This window comes from Sinocyclocheilus rhinocerous, unplaced genomic scaffold (genome assembly GCF_001515625.1).
Source record: "Sinocyclocheilus rhinocerous isolate Xijiao unplaced genomic scaffold, SAMN03320098_v1.1 scaffold551, whole genome shotgun sequence".
Classification (NCBI taxonomy): domain Eukaryota; kingdom Metazoa; phylum Chordata; class Actinopteri; order Cypriniformes; family Cyprinidae; genus Sinocyclocheilus; species Sinocyclocheilus rhinocerous.
Window position 1 is genome coordinate 2059421 of NW_015624564.1, and position 20920 is coordinate 2080340.

Here is a 20920-nt window from a genome sequence, read left to right on the forward strand (position 1 = left end):
ACTTGCAGACTAAGTTCTGCGGTCAAGTTTTAAGGAACTTCTACAGAAATGGAACAATGTCACAAGTCTGCTGCTTTGTCCAAACGGGAGGGAACCCGAAGTACAGAATGTGATACACCAGTGATGCCAGAGAAAAACTTTTTAGTATTTTGTCAAATCTTTGGTAAAATGTTTATATTTTTAAATGTGGCAAAATATTTCCTCACATAAGAATGTGCAGTTTATCAGAACAATATATTGCGCAGATTCTCTTTTTTGTATTTGGGTGAAGCAAGAAGTGGCATGTAAAAACTGATGCTCCTTGCATTGTTTGGAATTTTCCTCAATTTCCTCAAAAAGTGCACATAGCATTTTAGTTATTGCATTAAAGAACATATGGAAAAAGTAAAATATGCTGTAAAAGTGATCGTAATTTCAGCTGTAAAAGACTGCAAAAATGCTACCGTAAAAACCTGTTAATTAATATATACTGTGAAAATCTGTAAAGGATCTAATGGGACATTTCATGCAGTTTTTGGTACAGTACAGTTTTTGGAAGAGAAAAAGAACAAATAATCGTATAATTTACAGGCAATTCCCAGAATTCCCGGTGTGACACTTCACATTTGATGGTATTTTTGTATTTATAATATTTTTTTCTATTTATATTTTTTAATATGCTGATAAATTATTGTTGCATTATTTTAGTGTTATGTTTTTTTTTTCTTATTTTATTTAATTGAAAATTAGTATGCTTAAAAAAATGGCATGCTTCAGATAGAATTTTAAAAAATGACTGCGAGAGATCAGACATAATAGAAGATATTTTTATTGTTGATGGGTACGGACATTGAATAGACCAGAGTTATATTTCCGTTTAAACTGGCTGTGGACATACAATTGTTCATGATTAAAAACGTACATTAAACTTGGATAAAATATTAAATTATTTTTAAATGATTAAATATTTGTATTGCATATTAACCATCAAATATGTAACCAAATACATCCATCAATATTTTAAAAATACTTTAAATAATTTGGAATGTTGAGTTGCTCAGACAGCAGACTATTTGCAACCCTTCTCTCTAACAACCAGTCAAGATGAGAAGAAGAAATCATGCTCATTCTGCATCTGTGCGCGGAACATAGCATTAGCCTTCGCCACTTTCTCAGGTGTGATGAGATACTTATTCAGCAGAGCTCTGTAGTGTTTCTCAGGATGGCCGCCCATATTCTCCACCTTCCAAGTGTAGTAGGCATTGGTTGGAGGAGTGTTGAGATTTTTAGCCAGCCAAACCCAGAGTCTAGCGCAGGGTAGAAGACCCACGGCAAAGTACAGCGGCTCTTCATTGTCCATCAGGTTTCTGTAGAACGCCAGATACTTCCTCATAGCTGGAGTTTGCTGAATGGGAGGCTCACCCTGTGGAGTATAAAGCATTTTCAGTCAATTCAGAAGCAACTTGAACTGTTTAAAGTCTTTGTTTTTCTATTCTTACCTTGAAAAAATACTGTTTGAGCATAAAGTCTGCAAAACTTTTGTAGCTCAAATATCTGCCTTTCATGAAGTCCCTGATGTCATTGGGCTGAGCTATTTTGGCACTCATTCTCTTCAACATCTTGGTGACTTTCAGTAGGTAGCCGATGTCCTGGATGGTGAAGTTGACGTATCGCTCCGCCTGCAGGCTGCCGTTCTCCATTTGCCTCAGGAAGTCCAACCCGATTGTCTTATTAGCGATGTCTTTATTCTTCTCCCACAGATATTCATACAAATCATCCACTGCCAGACTGTAACTGCGACAGAAAACATGTGAATTATAATACATCCATATCTCAGATATGCACAAATCGTCACCGAAGAGAAGCAGAACAACTGTTCATTACAACTTTGCACATATTTAGACCTCATCAAATGTTTCAAAAACCTCTGGTATCATGAAAATGGTTCATTAGGACTCACCTGAAACCTAAGAAACAGAGACACAGGAGGGTCGAGGTCTTCATGTTTCTTGGATCTTGTAGTGAACTTGTCTTCTGCTCTTATCTGTAATCCTGACTGTTACATCTTCAGTGAGCCAGTCCTTTTATAGTGGCAGTTTATTAGCTAATGCAGAATTGTGGCAATGGATGATGATGATAACATCACTATTATTAGTATCTGACTGCACGTCAATTCCCCATTAGTGAAACACTTTTTTGCTCATTCTGAATTTTGCAAGCTTGCTTATCATCCCTGTTGAGTTCCTGTCTATCTATCTATCTATCTATCTATCCCTCTATCCGTCCGCCCGTCTGTCTGTCTGTCTTCCATTGTTGTGTATTTCTGAACAATACAATTTTAAATACTAATGCCTTTAAACAGTGGCGTAACTTAGTAATGACGGGCCCCAGTGCAGGCTATTACTACGGGCCCCCTGGGGTGCACGGTTATGAAGCACATACAAACACACAGCGCTCGTGTCTAGAAGGGAACCCATATAAGCAAATTTGTGCCTAACCTACTTAATGTCCCGAATCATGGCCAACTTTAGCGGCAACAACCACACACAAATGTAATACGCACAAGCACTTGCACACAGTGGCGCCTGCAGGTGTACGGCTGTACGCACTGTGTGTACCATGAGCGCGCACGGTTGTACCTAAAGAAACATTTGAACAGAACTCTATTTGATAACAGATTCGTTGGGTCTGTGTTAAACAACAGGCGATCTATCGCTGGACTGTGGTACGGCGAGCGCTCGTTGCTGCTGTTATCAGTTCTCTCTTGGCACTCGAGCACAATGCGCAGTCTTCACACAGACGATCGTACGCTTTGTTCTGGTAAAAGCACAAAACAAAATGCACACAAACATGTCCTTGCTCTTGATATACAATCACCGATGAACACCTTTGGTTTTAATGAGAGAAAAAAAAACTACACGAGGGTGGATTAGAACCCAAAACCTCGGAAATGCTTGACAAAACGTTTACTACTAGACCACTGAAGCACACGCACAATTTTCGCGAATTTATGTATTTATTCAGTACTATGAAGAATCTCGGTACTAACTATATTTTATTATTAATTTATATTAATATAGTCGCTTGCAATGTGGGCAGGGCCCGTGTGCGCTGCGGGCCCCCCAGCGGCTGCACTGTCTGTACGCCACTGCCTTTAAATAATATTTAATAATTAAAACTTTTTCATTTATCTCATTATTTCAACAGGTTTAAATTCAACAATATAAATTTCACAGATCTTTTTTTTTTAATACAATAACAGGAAAAACTTAGTTCGTTATTTACAGTTAATATACAATTTTCCTGCTTTCTTTTAAGGTTTAATGTGATATTATGCAGCAAGTTTTATTCTGAAATTTTGAAAATTTCATATGACATTTCATGGTGTTTTTTTTTATTTTTTTTTTTACAAATTTGCAATAATGTTTTCATGAAGAATGGTAAATGTTTTATCAATTATCTTAAAAAAAAAAAATAAAAATTTTAAATACTAAATATATTTCATTCTTATTTAAGACTGCTTTTTCATTTAACTTGTTTTAATGTCTGTGATGTTTGTAATTCATGTTTTCCCTCACATAAAACATAAGTCTTATAATATCTCATCACTAAAAAAATGCTGGGTTGTTTCAACCCAACTTTGGGTCAAATATGGACTAACCCAATCGTTGAGTTAAATTTTTAAATGAAATTTTTAACCCAAAAGTTTGGTTGGTCCATATTTGACCCAAAGTTGGGCTGAAACAACCCAGCATTTTTTAGTGATTTGTGGGTTTCTGACATAAACTGAAAGTGTGAGTGACCTCACATTCACCGGTTCCAGTTACAGGGATGTTGGTAATCAGCTTTTGTAAGACATGACTGAATGAGCTCTTCTTTCTTTGTCTTTCTTCTTCCTCTTCTTTTTCTATGAATTCCTATATTAAGTAATGCTTAGTACATCAACAAAAATGCTCTTTCTCAATCCGTGGTATCAGTGTGTAATTGTGAATATGTTTTTTGCTGTTTGTGGTCTTTGTCACAAGACAATGTCAATAATAAAATAACAGTATATCAGTTGCAAAGTTCACTTTTCATTGCATGCATCTGTTTAAATTTCAATTACTGTATTCTCAAATGATGAAGGAAGTGGCCAAACCATTTTTAATGACAATATGCTTATTAATTGTAAATATGTCAGTAAGACATTATTATATACTTGATATACATGAGTCAATGCATAGTATACAAGACAGTTCAAAAGTTTGGAATCAGTAAGATTTAAAAAAAAATTTTTTTTTTTTTTTTTTTAAAAGAAGTCTCTTCTGCTCAAGGCTGCATTTGTTTGATCAAAATGTAGTTAAAACAGTAATACTGTGAAATATTATTACAATTTAAAATAACATTTTTCAATTTTAAAATACTTTAAAATATAATTTATTCCTGTGGTGGCAAAGCAAAGCTGAATTTTCATCAGCCATTACTTCAATCTTCAGTGTCACATGATCCTTCAGAAATCATAATATGATGATTTATTGTCAGTGTTGGAAACCGTTGTGCTACTTATTTATTTATGTTTTTATTTATTTTATTTTTTGGAACCTGTTATATTTTTTTCAATATTTTTTGATGAATAAAAAGTATAAAAGAACAGCATATATTCAAATCTTATAACAATGTAAGTCTGTACTATCATACACACACACACACATACACACACACACACACATATGTGTATATATATATATATATATATATATGGTCAATATTGCCAAGATATAGGCCTTGTGGAAATTTAGTTTCATATATACTGCATATGAATCATAGTTTCATGACAACTGTTGGAGTGATTATGAAATGACCTGTTGAGCATTTTAGGGGAGACCACTAGTTTTCACAAAAGTGAAATTCCACAAAGCCTATATAGCAACTATATGGTATGAGTCAGAAGTTCAATTACACAATTAAACACAATCCTCTAGAAGCATTTTCCCAACTTTCCCCATATACAGATCATCATAACATCATGCTACATTATTTTTCAATGATAGAAATGATTAACCGCATTTATGAACTTACTGATGTAAACATTAAATTTACTGACGTAAAATGGTGTGACAACTTAACAACCTAATAATCTTAACTATTGCTTTAACTGAAAGCTATTATAATGTTACCCAAATCTGTCAGGACAGAGGAAATATAGTCTGTTTGAAGAGATGCAAAATTGATTAATAACTGGTTTCATTAACAATACATCCAAAATTCAAACTTTTAAATCTTAATTACAATAACTAAATTCATTTAAAAAATCTTTAAAAGAAAGTTGTAATTAGAACCATTAGGGTTCTACCGCTTCCATCGGAGAACCTTTTCAAGTTCATGAGGTTCAACCCCTTTTCTCTAGGGCTAGGTCGTAACCGCGACGCCACAACACCCACGAGAGCACATGCGCCATAGCGGCCGTTGGACAGCAGGCGGCGCTGTTTGTCAAGTTTCAGTTGAGTGCGATGTTCAAATAATTGCACAAGAAGGCTTTCCTCTTCCTCCGATGTCAAGGCGGAGGCGTCAGTAGAAGGGTATCAGCAGCACCCCTCCCGGCCCCGAGCACCGTCACCAAACGCTTCAGGGAAACGATCGCCATAGTGAACCGCACGCGAAGCGCCTCCGACCCGTTCGACTGAGGATAACGTTACCAGCGCAAGTTTGACCGAAATCGGTCGGGCGAAGCTGCGTGTTTTTCGTCAGGAAAGGCGGCTTGTGTTTGTGTGTGTTGGCGGATAGTGGAAAGACGGCATCCGGCCTCCGAGAAGCAGGCGAGGGCAGGGACTCGCTTCCAAACAACGTTTACCGTCTCTGGTGAGTCTTGCGTTGCGTTTCTTGGAACGATCCATTGAAGCGGAAGGTAACTTAGACGCGACGCTCATGTAATGTTAGTCAGCTATGCTTCGCAGACAAAACTGCCAGGTTTGAGGAGTGTTTGGGTCGAGTAATCTGATTAAATGTTGTTTAATCGACGGTTGGTTTGCCAACATGAACTATATGTCGTGTTTAAATACTGTGTTGTTGGTTTAACTATAAAAGGAAAGCAAAACCGTTGCTTTGAAGTGTTTATTTAAGCTTTGACTAGTACCGAATTCCACCGCCTGGTTGAATAGCAATCCTGACAGGCTTAGTCGATTTGTTTTTGTAGTTTTGTTTTACCCCTGTCTTTCCATAAATCGAGTCCATAATGCTGAAATTCTGTTGTTGTTTTGAATAAACATTTATAAAAAGCTGTTCGGTTGAACCAGTTGTTATGCATATCCAAGCACTGCAAAGAATGATAAACCATTTAATCCCGTATTTTTAAATCTAAAATGCATTTTATTCCCTGGAAAAGTTTCCAAAAGTTAGTTAAAGTACTTATTTTTTCCAGTATAAATCGTTTATACGATATACACACACACATACTGTACATGTGTGTATGGATCTATGTATCATCCAAAAATAATAAATGCAAATTTTTAAAAACATTTTAATATACAGTAATGTAACAATACTGCTTAAAACAAGCAGTTTTACAATGAGAATCAGTTACTTATTCAAAATTGTAATAAGTGTGATCAAAGACATGCTTATTTGTGATCCTGTTTTATGAGACAGAGATTTCATAATAATGAATAACAAACCTTTAAATATTGCATCCGTATTATGACATGAAAGTGTTCCCATAAAATGAAGACAGTATGCATTTATAGTTGACAGTTTGACAGTGTGTGCTTTCATACCCTTTAAACGGCAATCTTTTTTAGATTATCAATCACTGTTTTTAAATGGGTTAATAGACAAACCCCTGCGAAACCACAGATTCACACCTCATCCACACATCCTTCAGTCAAACCACAGGGAACTTCGTAACGCTGGGAAACGTGTTGATGGGTTTAATGAATCGTGAACGTGGACAAATGTATCTCCGCCCTCCAGCAGAGCAAAGGGGGTTGCATTAAAATACGTGACTGTGGAGCCAACTTCATATGCCCTCCGTTATGGCTGTGCTATTTGAGAGTCAAGCAAATGCGGTGAATGAAAATGTGCATGCATTGAATTCCGCAAATGAGCACACATGTATGCATGGATATGAATGCATGTGCCCTCTTTGTATGCGATCATGGGCCGTTGGCCAATTTTGGGGTTTGCCATCCCAGGGATGATGCCTATTTATCAATCAGGGGCTCTTGAGATGGAAATGAGGGTGCGTTCCACAGCCTGGCATGCAGCTGTTGCATGGATGACCCAAATGGGCACTGTGGCTTGGCTGTTCTCAGTCTGGGCGGCTGCATGTAATGTGACCGAATGTTGAGTGTATGAGATAGGCACACTGTAGTTTCTGCGTGTGCTCTAGTTGAGCGTTTGATGATGATAGTCAATTTAACATGAGGACAATGGGTCCATGCCTCTCCCAGATGAAGCTCATGATACAGTTTCACGTCGTGTTAGTGTGTTGTGACAGAGGAGCAGGGTTACATGACCTTTTGTCGCTTCTGGGCCCTTTGTACTTGGCCATCTTTATTGTGGTGGTGGATCATGCTGATTATGCATTGCCCATAAAAAGGCGTCACCAAAAAAAAAGGGTCTTTCATTTTTATTCTCGCTTTCTCACCCACGCACACTTTGCGCTTTTATTTTTGTTGTCTTAATAAACCGTTCGTACCCATAATTCATCCCCCCTCTAGCTTTTTCAGGGTACGTGGTTGTGTAATGTGCTGTCTGATAGCGTGAAGTGTAAACGTCTTTTTTTACGGTTGAGATGCTTTGTTGGTTGGTCGGTAATTGGGTGTTTTGGAATCTTCAAAACATGTTGAAAGAGATCCAGGCTCAGGAAATCTAGAATTGAAGTGGTACAATCCATCAAACTGGAGACTGTTGCAAGTAAACTACTGCTCTAGTGAACCAGATTTCTACTTTTTTTGTTTAGAAAAGTGAGTCTTTGCTTGTGCAAAACCAGTCACCATGTTGCTAGAGTGTGCTTGGATGTTGCTAGGGTGTTCCTATATGGTTGCTAAGATGTTCTAAGTGTTGGTTAGGGTAAAAGCGTGCAAAACTTGTACAAAACCTGTGGAAAACCTGTAGGGCTGCACGATTTGGGAAAAATTTCATATTGCGATTATTGAGGTCAATATTGCGTTATGCAATTGCGATATAATAAATGGTACCATGAGTCAACTTGATTGGTTATCAAGGAAAATGCACACACAGATTAGTGATAATGCTGAAATGTGTATTTGTAAAACTAGAAAATGTTTTCAAAATAAAAATTTTTTTACAAAATGAAATAACATTTGCATGTAAACTTATTTTCTCAAAAGTATAGCTAAAGTAAATAAAACAATAAATGAAAAAATGCACATTTTCTCAAAAATAAGATATTTTAAACATTTTGTCCAAACAAACAGGGACATTTATGCAGGATGTAACATATACTCTGTATAAACTCTTTTGAAAAGGAAACTGGATATAAAATTGTGGTTCACTCACTCAAACTACTAAATCTTTTTTTTTTTTTTTAATGACCAACTGGTACTCCCAAATCCTCTTTCTAAATAGTTCTACTCATCACATCAGAGGTTCTTTGCCAAAAAAAAACAAGCATATCCACTTTCTCTGGTTTCAGACCGGAGCGATGATTCGATACAACATTACCACTAGGCATGGGTCGGTATGAGATTCTGACGGTATGATAACCTTGGATAAAAAAAATATCACGGTATTGTAGGGCTGTGCGATTAATCAAAATCGAATCGAAATCGCGATTTGAGACGTTGCGATTTCCTAATCGCAAAGCCTGCGATATGGACGCGATATTACTCTGTTCCAGAGCATATGCATGACTGCCAGCCTTGAGTTGCAGTCTTACTAACCAATAGAGTGAGCGGTTTGTTTGTTTTTTAATGCGTGATTTTGAACCGATGTAAACAATGGCAGGAGGCTTAAAAGTATAGACGTGATACCAGCTAAATTTAATTATTGTACTAAATCGCAGTCTCTGTCTTGAACGGGGGTGAAAGAGGGAGAAAACCGAAGATGACACAGATATATAGTTAATGTTCGACTTGGGAAGTATTCCATCTGTACGGAACATCATTGTGTACGGAACATGTTTAGTCTACGTTACCCGAAAAATTCCCATACGACAGACTTCGTCTTTTTCGACAGGGGAAAAAGTTCCAGGGCTGCATAGCCTAGGGAAGTTTACTTTGTGGAACTACCACCATTTCAGTGGATCTTCTCTATGGTCTACACATGGCATGTAAATGCAAGCGCTGAGTTCAGCAACCACTGCTTCTCTAAACTGTGCCATGGGATCAAATGTGGTTGACAATGAAGGTTTTGGTGCTGTACATGCAGTTTCCTTGAAGAAACTGGCCAGAGTTTTCTTCTTGGCTTTAGCAGCAGGTGGACTTTCCACATCCAGGCTATCATTCTCCATCGCTGCAGTGCTTTGGGCTACAGTCTGCTGCTGGTGATTTTCCTGAAACAAATAAAAAATGCAAGTTTTAGTAATTTGTTACATGGAATTCTTACCAGTTAAGTAAACTCTGTGGTTTCACTCACTATCAACTCAGAGATGACTTGTTCCTTTAAGGTCTGGGTCAATTCTGCAGAGATGTATTGTGTTCGGAACCTTGGGTCTAGGAAAGTGGTCAAGTTTAAGCAAGTCTTCATGTTTGTTGTTGAGGTAGCTAAAATTTTTTGATTTCAGTGATTTGGTCAGGTCAGTGTCCGCTTCGTCTTCAGCCAGCACTGAGGTGTTCAGAAGATAAGGCATCCGTGAAGTCCTGGAGTGGGCTTAGTGCCTTGTTTACAGATTCCAAGACCTCCAGGTCCTGCCGTGAAGGAAGTAGGTGTCGCACTTTGCAGTCTGTAGAGAAAACCTTGGACAACCCACTTTGCTGCTCCAGGACTCTTGCTATCATTTTCTGAGTGGAACCCCATAGTGTTGAGCAGTCTGTCACCATGGCATGCTCTGGGAGGTTGAGCTCTCGTTGTGCTTCCCTCAAGGCCACTCTTTTCTTCCAACTATGGGAGAAGTGGCCCACAATCTTCATGCATATCCCAGTAGCCCTGTTAATGCATTGTGCATTATCTTTCAGAGCATTTTTGTGAATGATAAGAGGGTGGAAAAATGACAAAACATTTACTTACTACAGTGACATTGCAAAACATTTAATATTCACATTCTGATTGCATACAATGATTATATACTCACAGCGCGAGTTATAAAGCTTAGGGATCGCTACTTGAGAGAAATAGTTTCACGAGGGTGGCTGGTACCTCTTGTCCAGTGTGTGGATCATTTTCTGAAATCCCACTTAACGGTGTGTATGAGCATCATGTCTTTTGCCAAGCAGTGCGTTATGGAATCTGTGATTTTTCTTTATACCTAGGTGAAGACTTATCATTTGGCGTGAGACTCGCAAACACATCTGTAATTATTTTGTTTTGTTCGGGTAACAGCTTGTGCCTTGTTTCCTTCAGCTGTCTCTTTACTAATCTGGGTTTTCTCCGTCATGCATTCATCATATTTTTCTCTGTGCTGTTTCAGGTGCTGATATAAATTTGTCGTATTGCCACATGATGTAGCAACTTTAATTTTGCAAATCTTGCACAGTACCTTTCTCTGCTCAGTGTCGGTGTCAGTAAACTTAAAGCCAAAATATCACCATATAACAGAGGTAGAGTTTTTTTTGCCTACCTGTTCAGTGTCGATCTCCTCCGCATCCATCTTCGTTCTGGTCTCCGCGCTGCACACCGGATAGTCGAGTGACCACACATGCCACTATGGTTGGGTATATATAGTTTGAATTTGATCAATTCAGATTCCGATTCCGATTCTGCTTATCGATTCCGATTCTTTTCTATTTCCAGTTTCGATTCCAATGTGATTAAATAATGATATCAAACATTTATCCTGTGTCTCTTTTTTGCAAACCATTTATTGGAGCTGAATACCATAAACAAAAATCAACAGGCTACATAAAAACTGGACTCTTTAAGAGCTGTTTGTGTGCAAAATAGAACTGCATGTTTCTGGATAAATTAAGTTTTTTTTTTTTTCTTTTTGTCCCCAATGGAAGTTGTGGTTCTCTTATGATTCTGAAGAAAAAACATTAGACAACTAAACAAAATCACATGTAATTTATGAATAAATGATTCAATGACTCACTCAAGATGTACTTGTTTCATTACTGGATAATTCAGCGTTCTTGAACGAACCACTTGTATGATTCAAAGACAAATAAGCCTACATTTTAACAGCCCCTTTTCGCCACCAAGACGGGCATTTTGACACTTTTGTGTGAATTTGTCCATTCAAGCACAATACTTCAAAGAGAGCTTAATATTTGCGCGCGTTCTGAGACGCGGGTTCACATGCTTCGGATGAGCGCACACAGATCTTCACACTGCGCGCACGAGTTCGCGTCTTCTGGCTCTTTAATATTTAAACTGGCCAGGCTTAAATGAGTTTAGTTTAAACACAGATAGCAACGTGTGCTGTTCTGGTCTCACCTGCACTATCAACATGTGATGACGGCATAAATAACAGTTATTCCAGCATACAGCACTCGCATTGAACAAAGAGTGACTGCCGCGGTCCTAGTGCATGCCGAACCGTGTGTGGAGAACCGTACGGTTCGATTTTTTACCAAGAACCGTTGCACCCCTAGTATAAACTAAATATTTACAGAAGCGTCCGGTCTGGAATGAAATGGAATAAAATAGCAGACTGAGTGAACTGCATCAACATGCTCTTCTTTTACTCGACAACCTTTAATCCTTTAGACATTTATGATGCTGCTGACATTTACACTCACTTACATATTAAGAGAGAGAACAGTATGTGAATAAACTTTGCTTATAAATACTTGTTGTGAATAAATACTTTATTTCTTTTTTAGCGCTTCTTAAAGGGGTCATATGATGCAATTTCATTTTTTCCTTTCTCTTTGGAGTGTTACAAGCTCTTGGTGCATACAGAAGATCTGTAAAGTTGCAAAGACTAAAGTCTCAAATCCAAAGAGATATTCTTTATAAAAGTTAAGAGTCAGCCACACCTAATGTACAGTATGTGGAAAATAATGTGTTTTTTTAACTTTAAACCGCATAAACACATTTCATTACACCAAATACACCAAATAATGTTCTTTTTAGCAGCATCATATGACCCCTTTAAACACCCCATCTACTGTGCGCCTCTGTGTGGTAAACGTCATATTATGTGACTACACATTACTTTACAGAGAGCTTACAAACTACTAGCTACTAAGCCTCTAGTATGGAGTTAACATTCTAATAGTGTTGTCACGGTACCAAAATGTCAGTATTCGGTACCAATACCAGTGAAAATCCACGGTTCTCAGTACCAATTTCGGTACCAAAGCAAAACACAAAAACATGCTAATTAAAAAATTTGACTATACTTTCATTTAATCCAAACTGTGTACATATTTTAAACTTTTTTTCTAGCTTTTTGAGTTATTCAGCCAAGAATAACAACTAAGTTAGCTAATAAAAATAAAAAGCCTAGAACTGCTTTTCTGACTAATGACACAAACAATGTTAACCATTTTTTTTACATTCTCTAACACGCATATTTTAGATTCACAATTCATTTAAAAGCTTCACGTCAGCAGTGGTTTATTTGTGTTCACATAGATTCACTGAACAGGGTTAATAAGGGCTTATAGTCCAAAGATGCATATACATGGAGATATGTAGATTTATTTACTCATGTTTACTTCATATTTCTTCAGACAGAATCATAATTTCTGTTCATTTTCCACTGATTTACGCAATCTGATGATAATTAGCCGCTCCCTGGGCCGTCTCTGTGTGTTTACTCTTCCGTGCTCGCGCTGTGACTGACAGAGACCTAATTCGTCCTTCGCCTTGTCGATCTTATTGCGTCTCATTACAAGCCCCGTCTCATCCTGTCACGCGTTTCCTTTACTCTTCCGTGTTGATTTCTGACCACAACAACACAGAGAAACCTCTGTACCCACGAAATATCCAAATAATAAACACACGATTACGATAGTATATGGTTTGTATGTGATTTTCTTAAGATTTGGGGTATTTTCATAACAATAATGAATGTGTACATCTGAAATGCTAATTTGTGCAGCGATATAAAAGGCTATAAATAGCATATTTTTACAACCGTAAATGACCAAATTCCACATGAGATCGCAATATGAAGTTATTACAAACACTCGATGGTGGTTTAAAGTGAGTTTTGAGTAAAAGTGTACTAAATTAAAATTAAAACTAAATTAAAATAAATTTATGCATTTAGCAGACGCTTTTATCCAAAGCGACTTACAGTGCATTCAGGCTATACATTTTTTGTTAGTATGTGTACTAATAATCTCATGAATTGTCTTATGTAGCTTGATGCTAATGCTAGCTCTAATGCAGCTGCAGAACAGGTGCAGTTCTTCTTCATGGTGTATTTTGTAGGCCTGTGTATCACCAGCAAAGTCACGATACGATACGTATCACGATACAGAGGCCCCGATACGATACTTATCACGATACGGGACTGCATGGGTTGTAATTCATACATACACAGCCTCTCTCTCTCTGTGTCGTAAATGAACCGTTGATGAATTGCACTTTTCTACATAAACAATTAGAAAAAATGCCAGAGTAAAGGCTACTAATGGCTGAATAAAACAAAAGAATAATGATAAAGGAATAATGAGGATAATGTCTCATACCTGGCAGAGGTGTGAAAGGTTCGTCGAGGGAGAACAACAGCATCATGAATGGGGCAGTTTGCCAAGCCAGACATGAGGAGACAGCTTACAGGAGAGCTTACAGGGGTCATAAATCAATTTTATTAGCCTTTTATTAGCCTTCTCTAAAAACACACATGACATGGTCTTAGAAAATGTTTAATAAAATTCACAGTTTTAGAGATTATGTTCTGAAATTTCAAATGAAGCATTAGTAGACTTGTGGCTTTAGCTTCATTGTGCTTCTAAAATCATATCCTACAGCAACATATTTTTTTATACGTTTAAAAAATGTTTTTAAAATTTTTATTTTTGTTTTCATTTTTGAGCTTGTATATCTTTATCATCATAACAGTGCAAGTAATTCTAATTCCTGTAGGGCTGTAAAAAAAAAAAATCGAATTTCGAATATTCGTCGAATAAAAAAAAAAGAATCCACATTCGAATGCAAAAACGTTGCATTCGAATTTAAGGTCTGCGTCAGCCCTCAGGCAGCCTTATCAGTGGTGCACGAGATGCGATGACGATGTTTGTGTCATTGATTGCATTTGAATGCTTTTGTTAGCCTATCCAGTTGAACCCACTAGATGCGGCGCTGCTACGTTGTTCATTCATATATTGCGGAAAACGAGAGCATCAGTGTGGAGAAGATGTTGTTCACATCAAAACTGAAACCAAGCCGTTCCCACAGAACGCATATTTATCACATTTTCTAGAGGGATGTCTATCAGCTTTGCACTCGCGTCTCGCAGAGAGCGGCATGTTTAGAAAGCCATGTAAAATTAATGCAAGTTCAACTTTTAAAAAACATGTCTAAAGACGTTATGGTGGTTTTTCCCCATCCCACTGTATCTCATGTTTTTAAATGAAGAAAGTAGCCTACTCTTTGTGATTGGTTTTTGGTCCTTTGTATTAAACTATACATACATGCATGGAGCTGTTTTTTTTTCTAATTGTTTAAGCAACTTTATTAATTATATATGGTTTATAAACATTATTTTCAACATTATGCACTTTTTTTTTTAAAGGTAGTCGTGTTATTTTATTACACTTTGAAGAAACATGCATAATATTTTGCTCGATGCGCCCTCTTGTGGCCTCAGGTGAGAAGCCAAAAGCTTTTTTCCCCCCTAACTGAAATTATGCCTTTTTAAATTGAATATAATTCGAATTTTGATAATATTTAAGTAGAAAATACGAATTTAGTTTTTCAGTCATTTTGGTACCGACTTGGTACCGAAGTACCGGGTCTTTTGACAACACTACATTCTAATTTAAGTAAGAACTTACGAATAATAATATAATTTTTTGAGACAGGTGTAAACAGTTCAGACTGTGATATGAGAGTTGTTTTTCACCTGTCTTTCCTTGCATGCTGAATAGGTTAGTTCACATTCTTGAAGTGGTTCACACTTTTTTGGACCCTGTTAGCAATGTAGACGTCTTCTGAAAAGGGCATGTTGCTATTGGCAACAAGATCTTGCTCCATTTCTCTCTTCCTCATTCTGCCGCTCTGGTTCTCGTCTCTAATTCTCTAGAATGTGACCCTGATCGGCTTCACATTTAGCATGTATTGACAGTGATTGTTCTCACTTGTTCAGTGTCACTGCGTCACTGATCGTGGAGGTTGAGCACACATTGTTCAGAACCTTCTCTTCTGCCTTCCTTAAAGAGGAAGTGGCAAACCTCACAGGAAGTGACCTAATTAGAGAGTTCATGCATGTCCGTCTTGTTGCTGTAATGACATCATAATGTCATGTCTTGCTGGGATTGACATTCCGCTTTTGCCAAGTCATGCAGAAACTTCAGTCCCCACACATTTCTGTAAACTGCCGTTGGCTATTTGAATAACCTTTCAGGAAAAACAACCGGTTACCAAACACAGGGAGAGGTGTGTAATACACAGGACCTGAATGTTGCTGTGTGATCTGGGTGTTATGGGGGCAGAACTATTACCCAACTGTCTAAACCCTGTGGCCCTGCACCCTACACAATGAGAGATATTTCAAACATGCAAAGAGTGTGTGTGTGTTTATTTGTGGGCAAGTGCTTGTTGTCATTTCCCTCAAGCCCCAGTTTGGTTTGAAGAACTAGACTATTAAATAGAGATAGATAATCAGTATGACTCATATTTTTCATACTTACTTGGTTATATTAGTTGTTAAATATACAGATAAAAGACACCTTTTTCATAATTTTCTGTGCATTCGGTAGGAAACAATTTTTAAAGGCGAAGTCACTTATTTATGTATTGTTGACATTTTGCAGCCATTTGTTCTCAAGTGAGAAATGAATCATATTTTAAGCTTAACTTGAAAATTTATGAAAATGAAATCATTTGCATCACAAAATATTGCATGAAAAACAATAAATATAGTATTATTATTCTTATTTAGTAATAGTAATTTATATTTTAATGATAGTTTAATAATTGTACTAATATTAATTGTTAATATTAGATGTTTTATTTATAAAAATGTATTGCATGAAAGTTAATAAGTTAACAAATGTAATAATAAATGTTATTGTTAGTAATAATAATAATTTTTGTATTTTGATGAGTTATTACATGAAAGTTATTATAGTACTAAATATTATTTAATAATTTTGATGAATTTGATTAATAATATTTTGATGATAGTTTAATAATTTATTGTTAATAATAATACTATTTATTGTTATACGTGCATTTTTCTTATAATTACATCAAGGTTATTATAAAATAAATAATATTAGTACTGTTAATAATAATAACAATAATAATAATAATTATTATTATTACATAAAAGTGATTAAAATAGTACATTTATTATCTTTATTGTTATTATTATTGCATTTATATTTTGATGATCATTTTATAATAAAATGAATAGTAATAGTAGCAGTAATAAAATAGTACATTAACACTATACAATAATACTATAATATAATACTACTTTAATATAATATTTTTGCTATTTTTAATACTAGTAATAAAAATTGGAACTGAGTATTGGTCATTGGTAATTTAAACAAAAATCAGTACTGGTCATGATAAAGCAATATTTGTTGATCTCTTCTAATAACTGAGTTCCTGAAACTCAAATGGTGGTACATGGCGCTAGCAACGGCAAGGTCATGGGTTCATTGTATACATTGAATGCACTGTAATTCGTTTTGCGTAAAAGCATCTGCCAAATGAATGAATGTAAATGTACGCAGTGCATTTAGCATGTAATGTGATTGCATGTTCTGTCTGTTCCTGGCTCAGCTCTCTCTCTCACCAAACTCCACATGCTGAAAGATTTCTTTGTATAGTGCTGCACTGAGCCGAACTGCTTCAGCATCCCACAAATACACACACACACACAAAATTCCTACAGTACCATCCAGTGCCCATCTCACATTTGGGTCAATTGTGCTGCATTCGCTCTCTGAGCCATATAGTGGCCTACTTTGCTCTGTGATCATCACTTTGACACCATTTGTGCCATGTGTGTCCATCTGTGTGTGTGTTAAAATTAAAATAAATATCAGTTGTAATTAGTTGTAGTTACAGTGGTGTGAAAAAGTGTTGGCCCCCTTCCTGATTTCTTATTTTTTTGCATGTTTGTCACACTTTAATGTTTCAGATCATCAAACAAATTTAAATATTAGTAAAAGATAACACAAGTGAACACAACATGCAGTTTTTAAATGAAGGTTTTTATTATTAAGGGAAAACAAAATCCAAAACTACATGACCCTGTGTGAAGAAGTGTTTGCCCCCCTCTTAAAACTGCGGTTTATCACACCTGAGTTCAATTTCTCTAGCCACACCCAGGCCTGATTACTGCCACACCTGTTCGCAATCAAGAAATCTCTTAAATAGGAACTGCCTGACAAAGTGAAGTAGACGACGAGGGCGGCCAACACTTTTTCACACCACTGTATATAAAATGTGTAAATAATTATTTATCTAAATACAAATTATATAAATAAAATAATTTATAAATATTTTTTGGTATTTAACATGGGCGTCTCTAGGCCATTTTTAGGGGGGCTATAGCCCCCCCTAAAATTTTGCGATTAGCTCCATAAACTGAACACGAATTAGTGATCGCCTCAGTTCCCTTTAAATTTCATATGAAAACGGCGATTATATATAAATCGCCCCTGGTATTTAATATGAAATAAATGTAACTCCGTTTATAGTGTGTAGGTGTCGTCTTTTAATAAATAATTGCATTGTAAAGGTCACATCATATGCGTTTTATACTCGCGCTGCGGTGAAATGAGCTGAAAAAAAATGCCAGACTTCTTGCCACTGTGGTTATTGTACCTAAGCGTTGTACAGTTCTGACAATACTTGCACAGTGACTGGTGGGAAAATTTCCCTCTCCACTTCCTGTGAAATGATATATTGATGTGCACTTTTTCCCTAAGCTATTTGCAGTGGCTTTGGACTGAGCATTGTAATTGTTCTTGGTAGTAACTTTTTAAATTATTTTAATTGTATTTATTTTTTTATTTTTTTATTAATTAATTATTATTATTATTATTATTATTATTATTATTATTTTTTTTTTATAAAAAAAAATTGCTCACACTTTATTTTAAGGTCCAATTCTCGCTATAATAATAATTATTATTATTATTAATTTTGTTTTATAAAAAAAAAAGCCCTCTTTTTGTGCCGGGAAAAATTAAATTTTTCAATTAAATTGTAATATTTATTTGTAAATAGATTTTTAAAGCATAGCTTAACTGTAAGTGAACTATATTATTAGCTTGTAAAATAGGGAAGCTACTGCTTCTTCATATGGACGTCTTTGGCTGTTGGGTCATGTTTTACAGTATTTTTTTTTTTTTTACATCTTGCACCATGAATGTGCCATTTTTAAGCCACTGTCTCATAAATAGTTCAATTTTGAAAAAAACTTGAGCCCCCTGTGCTGTTTTTCATTCTAGCTGTTTTGGAGCGCAAGAACGCATTTTGTGTGAACGGCCCCCTAAGGACACGGTTCCAAAAACTCTGTCTGTGCGACTCCGACAGAGTGAGAGTGTGTCTTTGAGACTTCTTTCATCCTTCTCGCTTTAAAATATTTATGGCGAGGCACATCGATAGGGAACAGACGCTTTGGTGTCACTCACGTTCGACTGAAGGAGTGTCTGTGTGTCTGTGTGTGTCTGTGTCTGTGTGTGTGTGTGTGTGTGTGTGTGTGTTGTCCACAGTGATCTCACTGCCTCTCACATCTTGCATGGTGTTTACATTCCATCGTCTCTAAGCAACAGCAGAGCGTAACAGATCTCTGCTCTCATCTTTTTTTTTTCTCGTTTTTCTGCAGTAAAGCACACTTTGTTCTTGTGCATAGAGGTTAATAAAGTTACCTGGAGTTTGGTATTTGTCACCTGCTGTCAGAGTCAGCAGGTAAGTCAGAGGTCATTCTTCACTCTTATGAATTATTGCATACTGTCTATGATCTCATATGTCTCATAAATTAACCCTCTTAGCGCCAAAGTCGCAAAATTGCGACAAGACGTCATACTTAATCAAATAGACTATAGTTCCTAATATGGTGTAATATCTCATTTGTATTCCCTACCACTAGATGGCAGACATGTAGTACTTCGATTCTAGACCAAAATTACGTCACCTTCCTATTCAAAGTGTTTGAGGAAAGAGCAAAGCAAGTGAGCTATCGTGTCATTGATGCGGAAGCAGTTCAGTTCATAGCGTGCGAGTAAATTGTGCGATTTGTGAGAGAAAATCGCCAAATGGCTAATAAAAGTTGTACTGTGAGGATGTGTTGCAAATGTTATTCGCCGATTCTGACTCTGAAGGGGAATATTTGCCTAATGGAAATGACGATCGGTCGTCTAATAATCGCGCTTCTCCCGGTACATCTTTGCAGCGCAACGGTGCCGCTGTGCAAGGCGCGAGTGTTCACGAAGCACAACCGAGTGATCATTTCGACCCTTTGCCCAACGGGGATGGGGGTGGCAGGGCAATATCTATTATTTCCTGAATATTACTGATGAACTGATCAAAAAGTAGGCTACTGTTCACATGCGTTTTACTACTATATAGTAAAGTAATATAGTAATAATTTAGTACTTTCTCCTGTTTTATTGTTGGTTTCCTCTTTTCTGATCATTTGGAATGAGGATAAAAAGACAAAAAAAAAACAGATTTTTCTTCAGCCATTACTCAAATCTTCAGTGTCACATGATGAAAAAACATTTCTTATTATTATCAATGTTGAAAACAGTTGTGCTGCTTCATATTTTTGTTGAAACAGATGCATTCTTCACAAATGCATTCTTTTGGGAATCATCTGATTTTACATAGGCTATATTCCCTGAGTTCCTCCTTTCTCTTTTTCTTTCTTTTCTTATACGTGGTTGTTTATTTCTGTTCAAGAATTTGCTGACAAAAGGTCAAAGATGGTCTGTTGTCGTGAAGCTTCATCGTTTCATGTCCTTTGACCTCAGTCTTTTTTTTGTTCGGTCCTGCAGTGGAGATGTTTTGATTTTAGAGATTGAATGTGTTTGTGTTTACTTTAGGCTGACAGACGGCATTATCTGTGTATCACCACATTCCTGTCTCAAGGATTTTTGTTTGTGTTTGTGTGAGAAAGAGACAGCAGAAATTGAGGATTTTCACTTCACATAGAGATGCTGTTGTGACTCCTAATGATTGTGTGTGTTTGAGTTTTTCTTCTGATTTGTGACTTGAGAGTAATTAAGTTGCATAATAAATATCTTCTAAATTATGACAGTCAAATTCAAGAAGGTCTTTGAGCTTTTTGAGAGAACTGGAGCCAGTCTTGCGCAACGTTTGAGAAGATGTCTGCATCAGGACTCTGTCTTCATAATGAATTAATCTTGTTTTGGATGTCTCGATGGATGGCTGGCTTTGAGATTTTCCAGCTGAATATCAGTGTTTGTGTTGATAGCAGTGAGTTTATATAAGATCTATTGTGGCTGATGTTGTAAGCTGACTAATGCACTTGAGTGTTTGTGTGAGTGTTTTGTTTGATAAACTTTGACTCGGGGTGTACTCACACTAGGCGTTTTGAACCGTGCCCGAGTGCGTTTGACCCCCAAAGCCCGGTTCGTTTGACTAGTGTGAGCGCTCCGTGCCGCGCTCGAGCGTGGTTCGTTTAGCCGTCCCTGGCCCGGTTGGAAGAGGTGGGCCAGGGCACGGTTCGGTTGGGCTCGGG

The 20920-nt window shown here is 36.8% G+C and overlaps 1 protein-coding gene across 1 annotated transcript; it reads right to left on the reverse strand.

Moving 5' to 3' along the window:
* Positions 1-1078: 1078 nt before the first annotated feature.
* Positions 1079-2011, reverse strand: LOC107743829 (uncharacterized). Its single transcript, XM_016557259.1, has 3 exons — positions 1940-2011; positions 1479-1773; positions 1079-1402 (listed from the first exon to the last, which is right to left on the reverse strand). The coding sequence occupies exons 1-3, from the start codon at positions 1981-1983 to the stop codon at positions 1079-1081; spliced, it is 663 nt and encodes a 220-aa protein (XP_016412745.1). The 5' UTR covers positions 1984-2011.
* Positions 2012-20920: the final 18909 nt, after the last annotated feature.

Excerpts from the sequence above, each read along its gene's own strand:
- LOC107743829 (XM_016557259.1), bottom strand. The coding sequence starts at position 1,983 with ATGAAGACCTCGACCCTCCTGTGTCTCTGTTTCTTAGGTTTCAG. Across the intron at positions 1,774-1,939 it reads CTCTGTTTCTTAGGTTTCAG|TTACAGTCTGGCAGTGGATG; the intron begins GTGAGTCCTAAT and ends TTTCTGTCGCAG. Across the intron at positions 1,403-1,478 it reads TCAAACAGTATTTTTTCAAG|GGTGAGCCTCCCATTCAGCA; the intron begins GTAAGAATAGAA and ends TATACTCCACAG.